This window comes from Leptosomus discolor, chromosome 1 (assembly GCF_034619465.1).
Source record: "Leptosomus discolor isolate bLepDis1 chromosome 1, bLepDis1.hap2, whole genome shotgun sequence".
Classification (NCBI taxonomy): Eukaryota; Metazoa; Chordata; class Aves; order Leptosomiformes; family Leptosomidae; genus Leptosomus; species Leptosomus discolor.
In genome coordinates this window covers 132,094,017-132,108,150 of record NC_141391.1, presented here as the reverse complement: position 1 = coordinate 132,108,150, position 14,134 = coordinate 132,094,017, and the positions used below count along the sequence as shown (strand labels likewise).

The 14,134-nt window shown below is 39.7% G+C and overlaps 1 protein-coding gene across 1 annotated transcript in view; it reads left to right on the top strand.

Moving 5' to 3' along the window:
- KPNA1 (karyopherin subunit alpha 1) overlaps positions 1-14,122 on the top strand; it is a 56,220-nt gene extending 42,098 nt beyond the window's left edge. Inside the window, exons 12-14 of the mRNA XM_086478431.1 lie at positions 8,577-8,704; positions 9,432-9,610; positions 11,077-14,122. Of these exons, the coding sequence (XP_086334557.1) occupies positions 8,577-8,704; positions 9,432-9,610; positions 11,077-11,264 (495 nt within the window). The 3' untranslated portion in view covers positions 11,265-14,122. The remainder of the gene's footprint in view (positions 1-8,576; positions 8,705-9,431; positions 9,611-11,076) is intronic.
- Positions 14,123-14,134: the final 12 nt, after the last annotated feature.

Here is a 14,134-nt window from a genome sequence, read left to right as displayed (position 1 = left end):
CACTGTTGCTTGGAAGTTTCTTGGCAATTGCAGGTGTAATTGCAATAATTATCTTGTGTTGAAAGGGAAGTCTCATCACAGATGTGTAACAAATTGCAGAAAGGCTCTAATTCTTTAGTTTCTAGTCTCAACGTAAAGAATGTCATGTGAGATACAAGGTGTGATGAAACCTCCTTTCAGCTCCAGAGCTCATGCATCTGCTATTCTCAGAAAACTTCTTGCCTGAGGTATTACTTCAGACAACTCCTACTCAATGTCAAAATCATTGTAAACATTTGTGCTGAAAAACACTTCAAAATAATTTCTGAAGTTGGAAAATGCTGTGTGATCAAGTGTTTCTTGAAGATGGTCATATGCTAAAACAGAGAATAAAAGCCTAATCTGGTTTTAGTAGCTGTGAGGACAAAGGATAATTCCCATCTGGGAAGAAGATTTGATTTAACTAAGTTTATGGGTGAACCTATTTCATCTTTGAGTTAAGGTATTTTTTCTTTCACTAAATTAATTTCATATTGTGATGAATTAAAACATTACTTCTTGAGAATTGGCCATCCTTACAGAAGGTGTGCTAAAATATTAGATGCAGCTCTAAACTAAATAATTTCTCTTCCTTTCTGCCCAGTCCCTCCAAATAGCTTGATAGTTCCTACTAGAAGTCATAGACTGTAGCCAGATCTGTTCCAGTCTCTGTGATACTAAGTGGATTTTGAACATGCTCAAACTTTAGCCAGAAATCAGACAAGAATAATTTCAGTATTTTTTTTACTGAAAGTTAAATGTGTGCCTAGCATAGTAAACTGCATTATTGCAAGTTACCAGCTGGTCTAACTAGTGGGTTGTTGCTCCAGAGCAGCTGGGATGTTAGACGACTATGGAAACTGAGTAGTGCTCAAGCCATAATCTAGCAATCTTTTCTGCACACCAAGAAGAAAATGAAGTATTTTGGTAAATGTAGTAGGTATTTTACGTAACCAATATTAACAGACAGAGCTATATTTAGTGTTGCTTAAGATTGCATTGGGTTACACTCCCTCCATCCACCCACTCTAAAGTATAGAAATGTAAAGTTAGAGGGAAGGACTTCTATATTCATTTCCACTTTCATACTGCCTACAATGCTGTTTGGTAGCACACTCCAAAGGCTTTCACTGCCATTTCTGAAAGGTAAGGCAGCAGCCTGTCCCCATTAGATTTGCACTCAAAACACAATCAAGTAAACCTCTTGTAGCGTTAAGGCAGTATAAGTTAACATGCATGAAATGTGTGAAAGTAAGTGCTGAACTTTCTTTTGTAGCTGATATTAAAGCACGGGCGGCTTGGGGGTTTTTTCCCCCACTAAAGGTGGAAGCAAAAGCCTTTCAGAGTGTGTTATCAACAGTGTCTAGGCAACAGAAAAGTGTGGTGGAATACAGCAGTCTTTCCCCTCTTTATTTCTGTGCTTTTAAGGTGTGGGTTGGATGTGTATATCCTGATGCAGTCATGATTGTCACTAAGTATAGTTTTTGTTTGTTAATTTCCTAGTTTGTATACAGCTTTGCTGTACTTCAGTGGATAGCTTCCCCAGTCAGGGAGAAGGGGAACTACATCTTCCTGGGAGTCAGAAGGAGAGCTGCACAACTGAAGCTAAATCCTGACTGTGGACCCTTCTGAAGGGTATGAAAGGCTATCACATACCTCAGAAAATGTTCTAACTTCGCAACCTGTTGAAAAGCTATGAAAGGCAGTACATCAGACACAATCTTCCATATCTGACAGTGAAGACATCATAGGAGTTCTCTCCTGTTGACAGGTTAAGAAACTTATCACTTCTTTTCTAATATACCTTAAATTCTCACAAGAACATCTGGAAACCTGAGTATGGCTCGGCATGGTAGCAACAGGATCTGTGCCATATTTTCCCTCCTTTATGGTTTCCTGTCCTTGCTGAAATGCAACATGGGCAAGTGTAGCAAATGATACATTGCCTGTCAGTTTTAAAAACTCTGGAATGAAATACATTTTTACACACTGGGGTAAAGATACAGCTAAGAATTTTGAGAGGCTGTTCTCCAAAAAGACCATGGTAACGCTGGGGGCATGGAAAGGGGATGACGTGATTCACACTGGGTTGTGGTTTACACAGGCAAACTGTGTAGCAAATTACTTAAACATAAAGTGTGTTTGGTTTATGCTGTAGTTTACATGAGTGGTCTAAAATCTTGACGTGTTGTTTGTGGTGGCAGGAGTTCAAAAAGTGTCTCAATTAGGAGCAAAATATGGCATTGCTGACAAGGTCATATTTGTTTGAGGACCAGCGAAAGTCAAAGATGAATCTCTTTCAGGTTTAAGTTTGTGTTTAAGTACAAAATCTATTTTCAGGCTTCTACATGTAGTGAATCCCATGCGTGACACCACATTGAGGGCAGCAGAGCTAGAATACCTTTAATTCCTTTATTCTGCCTGAAAACCTCAGCAGTCAACCGTGCATATTGCTGTGTTTTTTTGTAGGACAGAGTCTAAGAGCTGGAAACAGCTCAACAAGGTGCCGTTCATTATAGTCCAGGTTCTTCCTGACCACAGTAACAGCCTTGTGTAAACTGGCTAGACTTTTGCTTTATACACAGTTTGGAGTGTCAAGGCTTGAGTGTCTGTGTCAACAACATAAAAGTCTATTAGAACTGAGATCTGAAGTGCTTTGTTCCTGGCTGTCAGATGGCAGTGGTTTTGTACTCATGCCATCATGTTAAGTAGCTTTGGTTTACAAATATTTGCTATGTAATTTGATGTAAATTAAACCAATAAACAAAGTAACTGGAACACAAGTAACTGAGAAGCCTCTATGAACTGCAATTTCCAGCCAGGAAGAGGAGATCATAGCAGTAGGGCTATATTCGTGGTTGCTAGTAGGACAGTGACTGTAATCTTGATTTGTTAAAGGTAATGAGAGAGCTTGCAGGAGCAGGAAGACAGTCATGCTGTAAGACATGGTTGCTTTCACATTAACATGATGAATCATACGTAGACACATGATGCCAACACTTGCATACTAAGTGTATACAGGTGTATTTTTGCATACTGTAAGTGATTTGTGGGAACCAAGTGCCAGGTACCCACCAAAAGGAGAAACAAACTCACTTGGTGTTGACCAGCCTGAAATACTAATTTAATACAGTGGTGCTGAAGACCTGCTCCCTAACAGTGACTACAGTGTATTTAAATTCAACTTCCATGCAGATGTAATAAAACTCTGAAAATCCACTTTTATCTAGCTTCACTCTTTAAAAATAAAATACTCTTAAGTGAAGAGGCTTGATTAAAATCATTAAGAAGGACAGAATGTTTCCAAGAGACAGAGAAACCCTCTTGGAGGGCCACAGTGCACGGATACCATCTATTTAAACAAACAAACAAAAACCCCACACAAGTTGACACTTCAAAAGTGAGAGCCGGATTTGCTGAAGAACTGAGTGTTACAATTCAGTTTGATTTCAAATTAAACTTGAAAATTCAGATTTCAATTAAAATTCAGTTTCCGTTTTCTGAAAGACTCGTAGCTACAAGTCAAGATGGAGTTTAGTTCCAAGAAATACAAATGGATGCAGTTGGGCAAAAATGTCAGTGTTAATTTAATGTATTGAAGGATGGGCTCTGGATTACCTGTTATGCAGAAGAGAGATTTCTAATATATTTTAAAGATACCACCTTAGTGCCTAGTAGTAGCAGCCTAAAACCAATGCGAATATTGGAAATTGTCAGGAAAGGGGTAAAAAAACCCAAAAGGGGAATTCTTATTCTTGTTCTAGTATAAATTTTAACTGTACGTAGATTCATCTTCAGAGGATATGGTAGGAGTGGGTGGTAAGATGGGACTATGAAGTGTCAACTGGATTCCATATGAAGAACAACTTTGTAGACTGTGAGACAAGCAAAGGGAGATGTGGCAGAATGCTGTAGAAACATGAGTGGCATCTGAGTAGGTGAATGAGGAATGATTTGGTTTGGGTTGATTTTTTTTTTTTTGAGCAACACCCTTGAAGGAGGAGGTGTCAGAGAAATTACTGTGTGTAGGACAAATGAGCACATGGCTTCTCATACGGGTGTAGTCTAACTGGAACTCATTGCTGCAACTGTGAATACTTAAAAAGGAGAAAAAGAAAAGTAAACATGACTAGAGTTTACACTTCTGTGCATCTGCTGTTGGTTGCTGTTGGAAGCAGGATGTTAGTATGTTTTGTTCTAATGTGCAAGCAGAAGAGGAATTTGGATTGGAAAAATCCATATAAAACTGCCAAAATGATGCAACTTTTGGAGTTTCTTTAAGTTTTGTTTACCCTGTTGGGCCGCTGTTACACTCCTTGAAAAATTCTGGTCACATTTAGAGGGCATAAATGCAAGCATTACAAGATACCAGCTGCTTAAAAAGAATGATTGAGCATCTTTTACTTTATGGTATGTATGAGGCAGTTGCCCATTATTTTCATGAATGGCCAAGGCACTGTTCATCTTTGGAGGAATAGTGGAATATTTAAACAGGACAGAGTGAGATCCGCAGTAGTTTGTACATCAGTCCTTGGTTTACAACTTGATTTTTTCCATTTCTTTATTTCTTTCACGTGTTTTTAAAGTTCTTGCCTATCTTGAGCATTTTATATGCACTATGTTAGTCTTCAACACACTTCCACATGTCAGGGCCACACAGGATAGTAATGCTAAAGTAATTTGAATTAACACATTCTAAATCCTCATCCTGCCACAGTCCTTTAGGGGTTTGGTCTGCTTGAGGTTTGATTTTTCTTCAAGAAGTAACCCAAAAATTTATTTTATTAGTTTACTATTTTATAACTTAGAAGGAATTTAACTGAAAGGGAAATGTGCTGTTTCCACAATAACTGTTGTTCCCACATAAAATATCCTAGAGCTAGGAATCCTTAGGCATTCTAGTTTGCTTTCAAGAGTAACTGATGTGGGCAAGACATCAAGACATAGAGTGTAAATAATAGATGCTGCTAGCACTTTCTCTGTATTAATGCTTTATTTTTTGCACCTTTGTTGAGCTTAACTGGACTTTTGAATCAAATCTAGTGAAGATACTAAGGTTAAAGCAAGCTATTTTTTTACCTAGTTAATGTATCTTTTTCCTTTTAAATCCAAGCTCTGAGAGTTTTAGCTGTCAACAGACTGCTAGTTGAAAATCTTTGCTGTACTACAGAGGGGCAGTTAAGTACCTTTAACTGGGACTCATGCTAGGGTGAGATGGTGACAACACTTACATTGCATGTCAGGCAGTAGGAAACATGAAAATATAGTGACTGATAATCTGCTTCTCTCTTGAGCCAGTCTCTTTCAGTGAAGTGCCTTATGAGAGGCTGCAATTCGTCGTGGTGCTTTAACCTGTTCCGTTTGGGTAAAGATAGCCAACTTCACTGTGGAGCAGAACGTAAACAAGGTGGTCGTAGCCTCTTATACAGTAAGAAATAGAAATACGTAAAGTAGAAATAAGAGCGCTCACCCAAGAGATGCGAGATCTGGATTCAATTCCTTCTGAAAAGGTTCAAATGCACATTTCTCCACTCTGAGAAGTGTAACTTTACCCACCAGTCTTTGCATTGAAGCAGAAAGTTAAAAATTGATCGAGCCAAAAGGAAAATAGCAATCTTTTGTGGTTCTCCTATTTGCTGCCCTCCCATTGCTAGTTCCCTTTGTTCTGTAATTCTATTGCTGTTTTACAAGTTGAAATTGAAACATTTTAAGGTAAATTATTCTTTTGGCATTAAGAAGGCTCAAAGTATGTTACTGCCTGTCAGCTAAGATGTACTGAGTTAGTTCCATGCTATAATGTAACATACTTTGATTTTAGTACTTACTAAAGAAGTTGGTTTTAAGAAGATTCTTTCTAAGGAAATAAATCCCATGAAAAGGTTTTCTTTTGAGGAGAGGGTTTAAGAAGCAATAATGAGATTTTTGACTTGTTCTTAGCTAGAATAGTAAAATACTAATGCCCTCATATATCCTACCTTAGATCAAGCTCTTTCTGTAGAGAATACTTAACATCCCTTAACACACTGATCTTATAAGGGCTTCCACTTCAACAACACCCTTGTATAGCACTACCTGGACTCACATAAAATGTAATTGTAGACTGCCAAGTCCCCTTTCTTCTCTCCAGATGATGAGGACTGAAATTCACTAGTGAAAACATGCATGCCTTCACTCTCTAGGTCTACAAGCACATGCACATTCACAGATCTCTTGACTATCAAGGTGGAGACTCTGCCCATCTTCTGTCCATGGCTGGATTATGGGTTCTCTTAACTCGCTGTACTTTGCTCCTAATCACTGTCTAGTTAAGCTTGATTTTCACTAGCAAATCCATGCATTTGTCTTGAGCATCCCTGCACTTGCAGACCCCTTGATACTGGCACAGGCCTTCTGTCCCTGCCTGGATCCTGGGCTTGCTACTCGCCACCTGGTCCAGGTTGCCAGCAAATTATGTGCACTGTGATCCTCTGTTCCCACCACTGTGTTTTGGGATAATGTTGATCCCCCCATTGCATGGAGCTGGTACCCAGGCACGTGAGTCCTGTGACCTGCAGTCCCATTTCAGCTGAGGTGCCGAGACCCTCACTCAACTTCACATCGGTTCCCCCTAGTAGCTGGCATCCAGGCGCACAGGCCCTATGGACTATGATCCTGCCCCAGTGGCTAATGCTGAGACCCTTACCTGCTCCAGTTGGAGGGGCCCCTTCCCCCAAGGTCTGACACCAGTTGCTGGCCCTGAATTGACCTTTTCTGGGCAACCCAGAAACATGCTTCCGAGTCCATGGCTCCTCCAGCTACTGATGCTGAGACGCCCACCCACTCCAGTTGCTAGCCTGAGGCAGGGGTTTCTCCTGAGGTCTGATGCAGTTCCTGGCCCAAATTCAGTCATGTCAATTTCAGTTGCTAGCACCTAATCCTTACAGCACTCAGCACAGGCTAGAGAGGGAGGTTATGTGGTATGATGGTTAAGAAAAGATCTGTTATTAAGTTTTGTACAGCCCCGCTTGTCCCCGTCTTATAAGTTACAAAGTCCAGGCTGGCTCTCTGCAAAGCCATGCCTGTAGTTTCTTAATGGCCCATTAATTAGTGACTGGAGCCTTTCCTTCTTTGTGATTGTCTCTCTCAACTCCTGTCTATCAGGTTTGTGACACTGTGCATTTTATTTATTACTTTCTAGTTATTTATATGTCCCTTTGAGCTGAAAAGGTCCTTGATCTGATAACCTTAAGGTGAGCAGGTGCTCTCACTTTCCACGTATCCTTACAGTGTGTTGCTTTTGTATTTTTTAAAAATTTAAGTGTTTTATTTCCCAGTAAAGTATGTCAGGTGAAAAGACATTCTGTTTTTTCAAGATACTTTCTTGTATCTTTTGTAGTTTCTTTAAAATAGTTGGCTCGTGTTTATGACCTGCCACTTCCAGCATTCATGTTCAAAAATTTCAGTTAAGGACTCTTTGCCAAATATTCTTTGCAAAGTACAAATTTAATATAACATGGCATGATGGAAGCGTAAGTGGTTTTCCTTGAGGCCCCCAGACTGCTGTACTAGAAGTGCAGATTCTGTGGTAAAGGAGACAGTGTTCATGGGACTGTTGATACAACTGATAATGGGGTACGGATTTACAAAGTAGATGCAGTGTGGATGCCCAGACAAACAGAAAAGGTAAATGTCAAACGGTTGGGTTTTTTTTTTTCACTGGGTAATCATCCACACTGTGAATTGACTATAGCTTTTTGCTATATGTAATTATCAGTTTTCTTTTGCGGGGCTCCTTGAAAAAGATCTCTTCGGCTTTCTTTGAATTTGCCTTTATCCGTTCTGTGGTGACTTATATTTGTGAAATGGTTTAAAAATGTAATCCTAAGCTCTTACTTCTTTGAATGATCCTTATGAAAGTGTTTCAGATCCTTGCCATACCTGTGTAACTAAACTGGTTTCATTTGTGTCTTATTGCAAAAGGCTCTTTCCAGGAGAGGTTACTAGAAACTTTGAGTTGCTAACTAAATACTCATTTGACTTGTATCAGTTTGGTGAGCTGAGCAGTTAACCATACTACCGAACCATCCGTTGCTTTGTCTTTTCACCAGGAAAGAATATATTGGTGCTTGCTTGTTTTGAGGAGTTCTTAGAATACATTCTCCCTTTGCTCTGTTGTCTCATGTAGTGGAAATACAGTGTGACACACAGGCTTATGAAGTTTTTTTTCTCTATTTAGGGGATCTTAATGACTTAGTGGTTTACTGACTTAATAGCTGAGTGGTTCACTACCTGGAAAAATAAGGGAAGTATGACATTCTTTTGCTGTCACAGTATGATTAAGTAACACATTAGATACAGCAGTCACTTCAGTCTGAATGTGTTTTGAATTCTTTTGGGATAAGCACAGACCCCGGCGATAACTAGGGTTTTGAACGTAAAGCTGAAAAGTGATTTTTGCCCCTCGATAAGTAACATTTCATTGTTTAATGTATGGTACTTAGCGTAGACATTAACTAGCTTGGACAAGGAAGTTACTTCTAATTTTTATGATAAACATGACATGTCATTTCTTTTTGCAGACAGTCATAGATGCCCATATCTTTCCAGCTCTTATAAATATTTTGCAAACAGCTGAGTTTCGGACAAGGAAGGAAGCTGCTTGGGCAATCACAAATGCAACGTCTGGAGGCTCTGCTGAACAGATCAAGTACGAAAGAGTTCAAATCTTTCAATGCAATTGAGTGAATTGGTGTTTGTGCAAGAAATCAAACTAATAACCTAGAAACTGGAAAAAACTTTCTGTATGCTTCCAGTGTTGTATCCAGAGAGACCATGTCTTTGTATTGAGTTGTGAATGAGCCATTCATTCCTTTAGAGAGAAATCACATAAGTATTTCAGATGTAATACTTATTTAACTAATTGAACCATTTTTCCTATGTGAAAAAACTAAATGCAACTTTTAAACTAATTTCTAGTTGTCATTGTAGAGTGTAACAAAGCGCATCAGCAGTCTGGAGAGGAATAGCTCAGCCACTCAGACAAGGGCATCACGTGTATTGTGTTTCCTCTTCAACTTATACCCGTACATTATGCTTATGTGTAATTTTGTATAAAATCATAAAATAATAAATATAGTAAATTAGTACAGTTGATATTGATAAAGAATATTTATAAATTAGTTATATAATCTAAGTTACAAAATTAAATTATTATTTCATATCAAGAAAGACAGAGAAAGTATTTTAAAGTTATTTTTATTGTTTGAGCAGAATTGACTAGATACAAATAGATGTCTATAATTTCTCCAGTTTCTCCAATCATTGATACTTTTTCTGATTGTTTTGGTTTTTAGACCTTCATGCTGAGTGCTTAAATGGCTACGCTAATTATAATTTTGCAGACAATTTACTGGGTCCTGTGTGGTGTTTTTCAGGTATTTAGTAGAACTGGGATGCATCAAACCACTCTGCGACCTTCTTACAGTAATGGACTCAAAGATTGTGCAAGTAGCACTGAATGGGCTGGAGAACATCCTGAGGCTTGGAGAGCAGGAATCCAAACGCAGTGGCACTGGCATAAATCCTTACTGCGCTCTTATTGAAGAAGCATACGGTACGAGCAAAGCATCTGTGGAAGTCAGGGGTTAAAGCAATGATCACAAACCCGTTAGAGTTTCAGTAGACTGAATTCTGTTACTTTCCTCATTGCTATTACCTGAAATCTAACTGTTCTTTGACAAGTCTCCCTTGATCAATGTACTCTACCTTTTACATTATCTTTGTATGTAGATTGGAGATGGTGTGTGCGTCTGCTCTTTTCTTAATTTCTTTTGACCCTGAGGGGGCCTTCTGGGTGTTATTCAGCCTTAGTATCTTCCCTCTGCAGCAGATAAAAGTTAAGGTGCAGTGCTCTGCTGCTCAAGTTTCAAACCTTTCCCTTCCCTCTCTGCTGCCCTGTAGAATTATGGCAACAGCAACAACTTCCTTGTTTTCCTTTGCTGTGCTGAGGTTCTGGCATGTACCGACATGATTTCATCCCAGTTCTGAGGCATTGCTGCTCTTAGTTTCCTTGTCAGTCGGCAAGTACTTGTTAAGAAAAATAAAAATGGGTTATCAAGATCCGTATAAAGAGCATAGTATCACTGAACGTGGTTTCTTGAACTGTGGTTCCCTTCATAGTTACCTTGACTTCCAGGGAAGAGTTATATCAGAATAGGATTCTTCTATGCCTGCTTCTAGGTTTTAACTTTCCTTTTCATGTCAGCGTTGCAGAAATGTGTATAAAGTATCAGAGAATTGTTTCCTCTAGTCTTCATACAGAGTAAAAGGAGCACACAAGAAACCCACTACAATTCTCCCAACATTAGATATTTACTAGAGCGGCTAAGACTTGGATTTCATTATAGCATCGTTCCTAGGTATCAAAGATAGTTTAGCTTGCTGTATTGTTTTTATTTGTTTCTGATTACAAGGCCTGAGTTTGTCTATCTTTGTAATGTCTACCCAAAAACTGGTTGCATGAGTTTAACTGCATTGTACATACACGTGATACAGATTAGGTAATGGCGTCTCCATCTTTGGAAGTTTTGAAGGCTTGGCTAGACACAGCTGACCTAATCTGGTGTTGGAAGTAGTGCTGGGCTAGGCTGCAGGTAGGACTGGATGATTACTAGAAGGCTCTTCCAACTTGCAGTTACACGATTCTGTAGTCAAGGTACTTGTAAACAAAGCACTGTGAACATGCTTTCAGGAAACATGGTCCTAAAAGACTCTTTGGAAAAAGTCTTTGAAGCCTTGTTCTTTACACATTCAAGCTTGTTGGTTTCATTTTTTGAGTGAAAGGGTAGAAGCAGACAGAAAGTATGAAACGCGTCACACAGTTACAGGGAACTTGGTAGTTCAATCTGTTTTTCCTTGGTTGTGGAGAGTACAAGTTGGGTAATGGTCTCCATAGAGGCATCTGTTCTTTCTGAAGGTGGGAGAGGATTGTCATGGAACTTTTTTCACAACAGACTGAAAATGATCATGGTTGTATGCTTTGAGCAAGCTGTAACTTTTACGTACTTCATTTCTCTGCAGGCCTGGACAAGATTGAATTCCTGCAGAGCCATGAGAATCAAGAGATTTATCAGAAGGCCTTTGATCTGATTGAGCACTACTTTGGAACAGAGGATGAAGACAGCAGCATTGCCCCACAGGTGGATATCAACCAGCAACAGTACATCTTCCAGCAGTGTGAGGCTCCCATGGAAGGCTTCCAGCTCTGAGGTGCCCCTGTGCTGTGTGCTCCTCTACCTAGCCGATCCTGTTGTCGAGCCACAAGCCACCCGTGGAGTGATTCTGTCAATGTTTTCCATAACCCTGTTTGCGCTCATTCGCTTGCCTTGTGCACATGCTCTTACATACGTCTGGAAAACTTTTGGCTCTCCATGGCACGATGCCCCCTCCTTGGCAAGGGGTCGCCAGAATCACCCTTCTCCTCTAGATTCTGAACCTCTCCACTGTCATCTTTGTGGAGTTGAGGCACCTTTCTATACTTTGAGATATTCCCTGCTCCTATTACAGGAAAATAATCCCTCCTCCACTAGCCCCCACACTCCCGGCATCCAAGATAAGGCTGCCTTTCTCTTGTATTTGCTGCAGCGTGTGCCTGCAGTCCAGGGAGACATTCAGACTTTCTGAGAACGTAGCTGAATTCATTCCCCGTATTCTTCCCTGGATGCCTCTTTGGAAGGCTGTGTGAGATGCATTATATCTTCACATGCAATGTATCTACTTTGCTGTATGTGCCAGCTGGGGTTATTGGCATATAGAACATGTTACAAATAATGGAGTAAGTTCTCTATCCCCTGCAACAACAGGCTGCAATGGACATGTTTTCTGGTTCTTGAGAATACTGAACACATCTGGCCCCATCCCTTCTCAACACTGAGCTCCCAAGCTGGATTGCAGACCACTGTGGTGATTTGTATACCTTTCCAGTCTTTCTTCTCCACCCAGAAAAAAAGAGCCTGAATAGGTCACTCTTACCACCTCCCCAGAAATGCCTTTCTAAAACAGCTTCTGGAATGGAGAAACTACCCCCACTTTTGCTTGCCAGCACAGTATGATCCAGCCGGGCCTTACTTAAAAAATCAAGCCCTTTCTGACTTCATGCTCCAGACTTTGGTCCTTGGTATTATAGTTATGGCTGAAAAATTCCTGTCTGCCTCTTCACATTTTTACACAGCGTGACTTGAACAGATTTATCTTCTGAAAAATTACCTTCTGAACACAGAAATCTTAATTTGTAAAACATAGCACAAGGAACGTTAGATCTCCTTTTCATTTTCACAAGACAAGAGCTTCCTCTTCAGCTCACCTGATAAAATAGAGTCCTCCTGGTGAACCCCCTTATTTAACAACTAAAATGACACTACATTCAAAGGCTAGTAATATTACACCTGGATCCACCTGGCCCTTTCATTTCATTTTTCCCTTTTGCTGTTTATGGGACTTGAGGTGAATTAGCATGGAACGCATGGTTCCTACAGGTGACTTCTGTAAGGCATCGCTGACTGCATGACAGCTGCCATGCGCAGCTGTAGACTGCCCTTCTGCTAGCAGCATGTTCTTGGCTCCGCAACCTGCTTGGATCACAGACATCTGATGCAAAGGCCAGCCACTCCTCACTGAGTTCAGCTGACATTGACACCAAACTCTTCACACAACTGGGGAGATGCCACGTCATTGAAAGTGGCAGTTCCATTTCTGTAAATGCGATGGATTCTCCAGGCCGTCCACTTCCCCCTGCATCGGGCTATGTTCTTTCAGGCCATTTTGGATGCTTGGAACACACATTTGTCCAGTGTAAACATTTCAAAATTGCCACCAACAACTGCAGCGTCATGTACCTGTGGTAAATGTTAGTGGCAGAACTGTCTGCAAGATCCTCCGTATGACTCCTCTCAGTGATAAGCCACTGCAAAAGCAAAACCAGACCATTGGATACAGAATAATAAAAATATATAAATCACTTGTCAAACTGCTGAAAGAAGCTAGGCAAAGGCCTGAACATCAGCTCTGTGTGACCATTATTTAAATACAGTCTTCAGTTCTGTCTGTGCTTCAGGATGGAGACTCTGACCTGTGTGGCCACTGTAGAAGCCACCTGCTGCCTCCCTAGCTAAGCCAGTTGGCCTCCACCTTCCCTTTCCCAGTTATTTTCTCTAGTGCTGCTTTGTGCTGAAGGAACATTTAGTTTACTGCACTTGATCTGTAAATGGACTTTTTGTAATTTTAGGGGGTTAAATTTGGTGGTTAATTTAAAAAAAAAAAAAGCAAAAAACCCCTCAATGTTGCCTTTACATCACATATAAATAACTGTGTTTCTCTTTTCTTGAAGGGTGATAGAAGCACTGATTAGTAGCAAAATCTTGTTTTAGCTTTTGGATTTTTTTGTGCTGGATTTTTTTACGTGTAAATTTCCAATAACATGTCATTTCTATAAGATTTGTTTAAAATCATGTACCTCTTATTGGATGGTATAAAAATGCTACATATTTTGTAAACAAATCTGAGCAAAGTGTGTGTGCATATATTCTGTATATTCATATATGTATATTCTGTGTATATATACACTAGTGTGTATATATATACATATATACACACACACGTATATATACACACACATGCATATGTGTGTGTATATATACATATCTATATATCTATATATCTATATATATAAGTGTTTTCTCTTCCAGGCTAGTGAAAACAATGTGGTGCATTGGCGTTTCCCTCCCCTGCCCCCCAAGAAAGTAATGACAATTGCCTCTAAATGAGTGAATTAAAAAAAAAAAAAGAGTCCATTTAAGCTGAATGGTGTGCCTTCCTGTGTAAGGAGCCTGGCCAGTGTTTGTTACTTTTGCTGTGGATATGTGAATTCAGAGCAGATAAGTATAAATCTTTAAACTTGGTATGTTTGTTTGAAGTGACAGGCCTGGTTGACACAGGTAATATTGTTGTCGTATATACTTAGACTGTGTAAGGCATTTGACTGGTACTGCATAATATTTTGACTGAAAACTAAAACAATACATAAAATCAACATGGCACACATTAAATGGATTAAAATGTGGCTAACTCATAGGTCTCAATT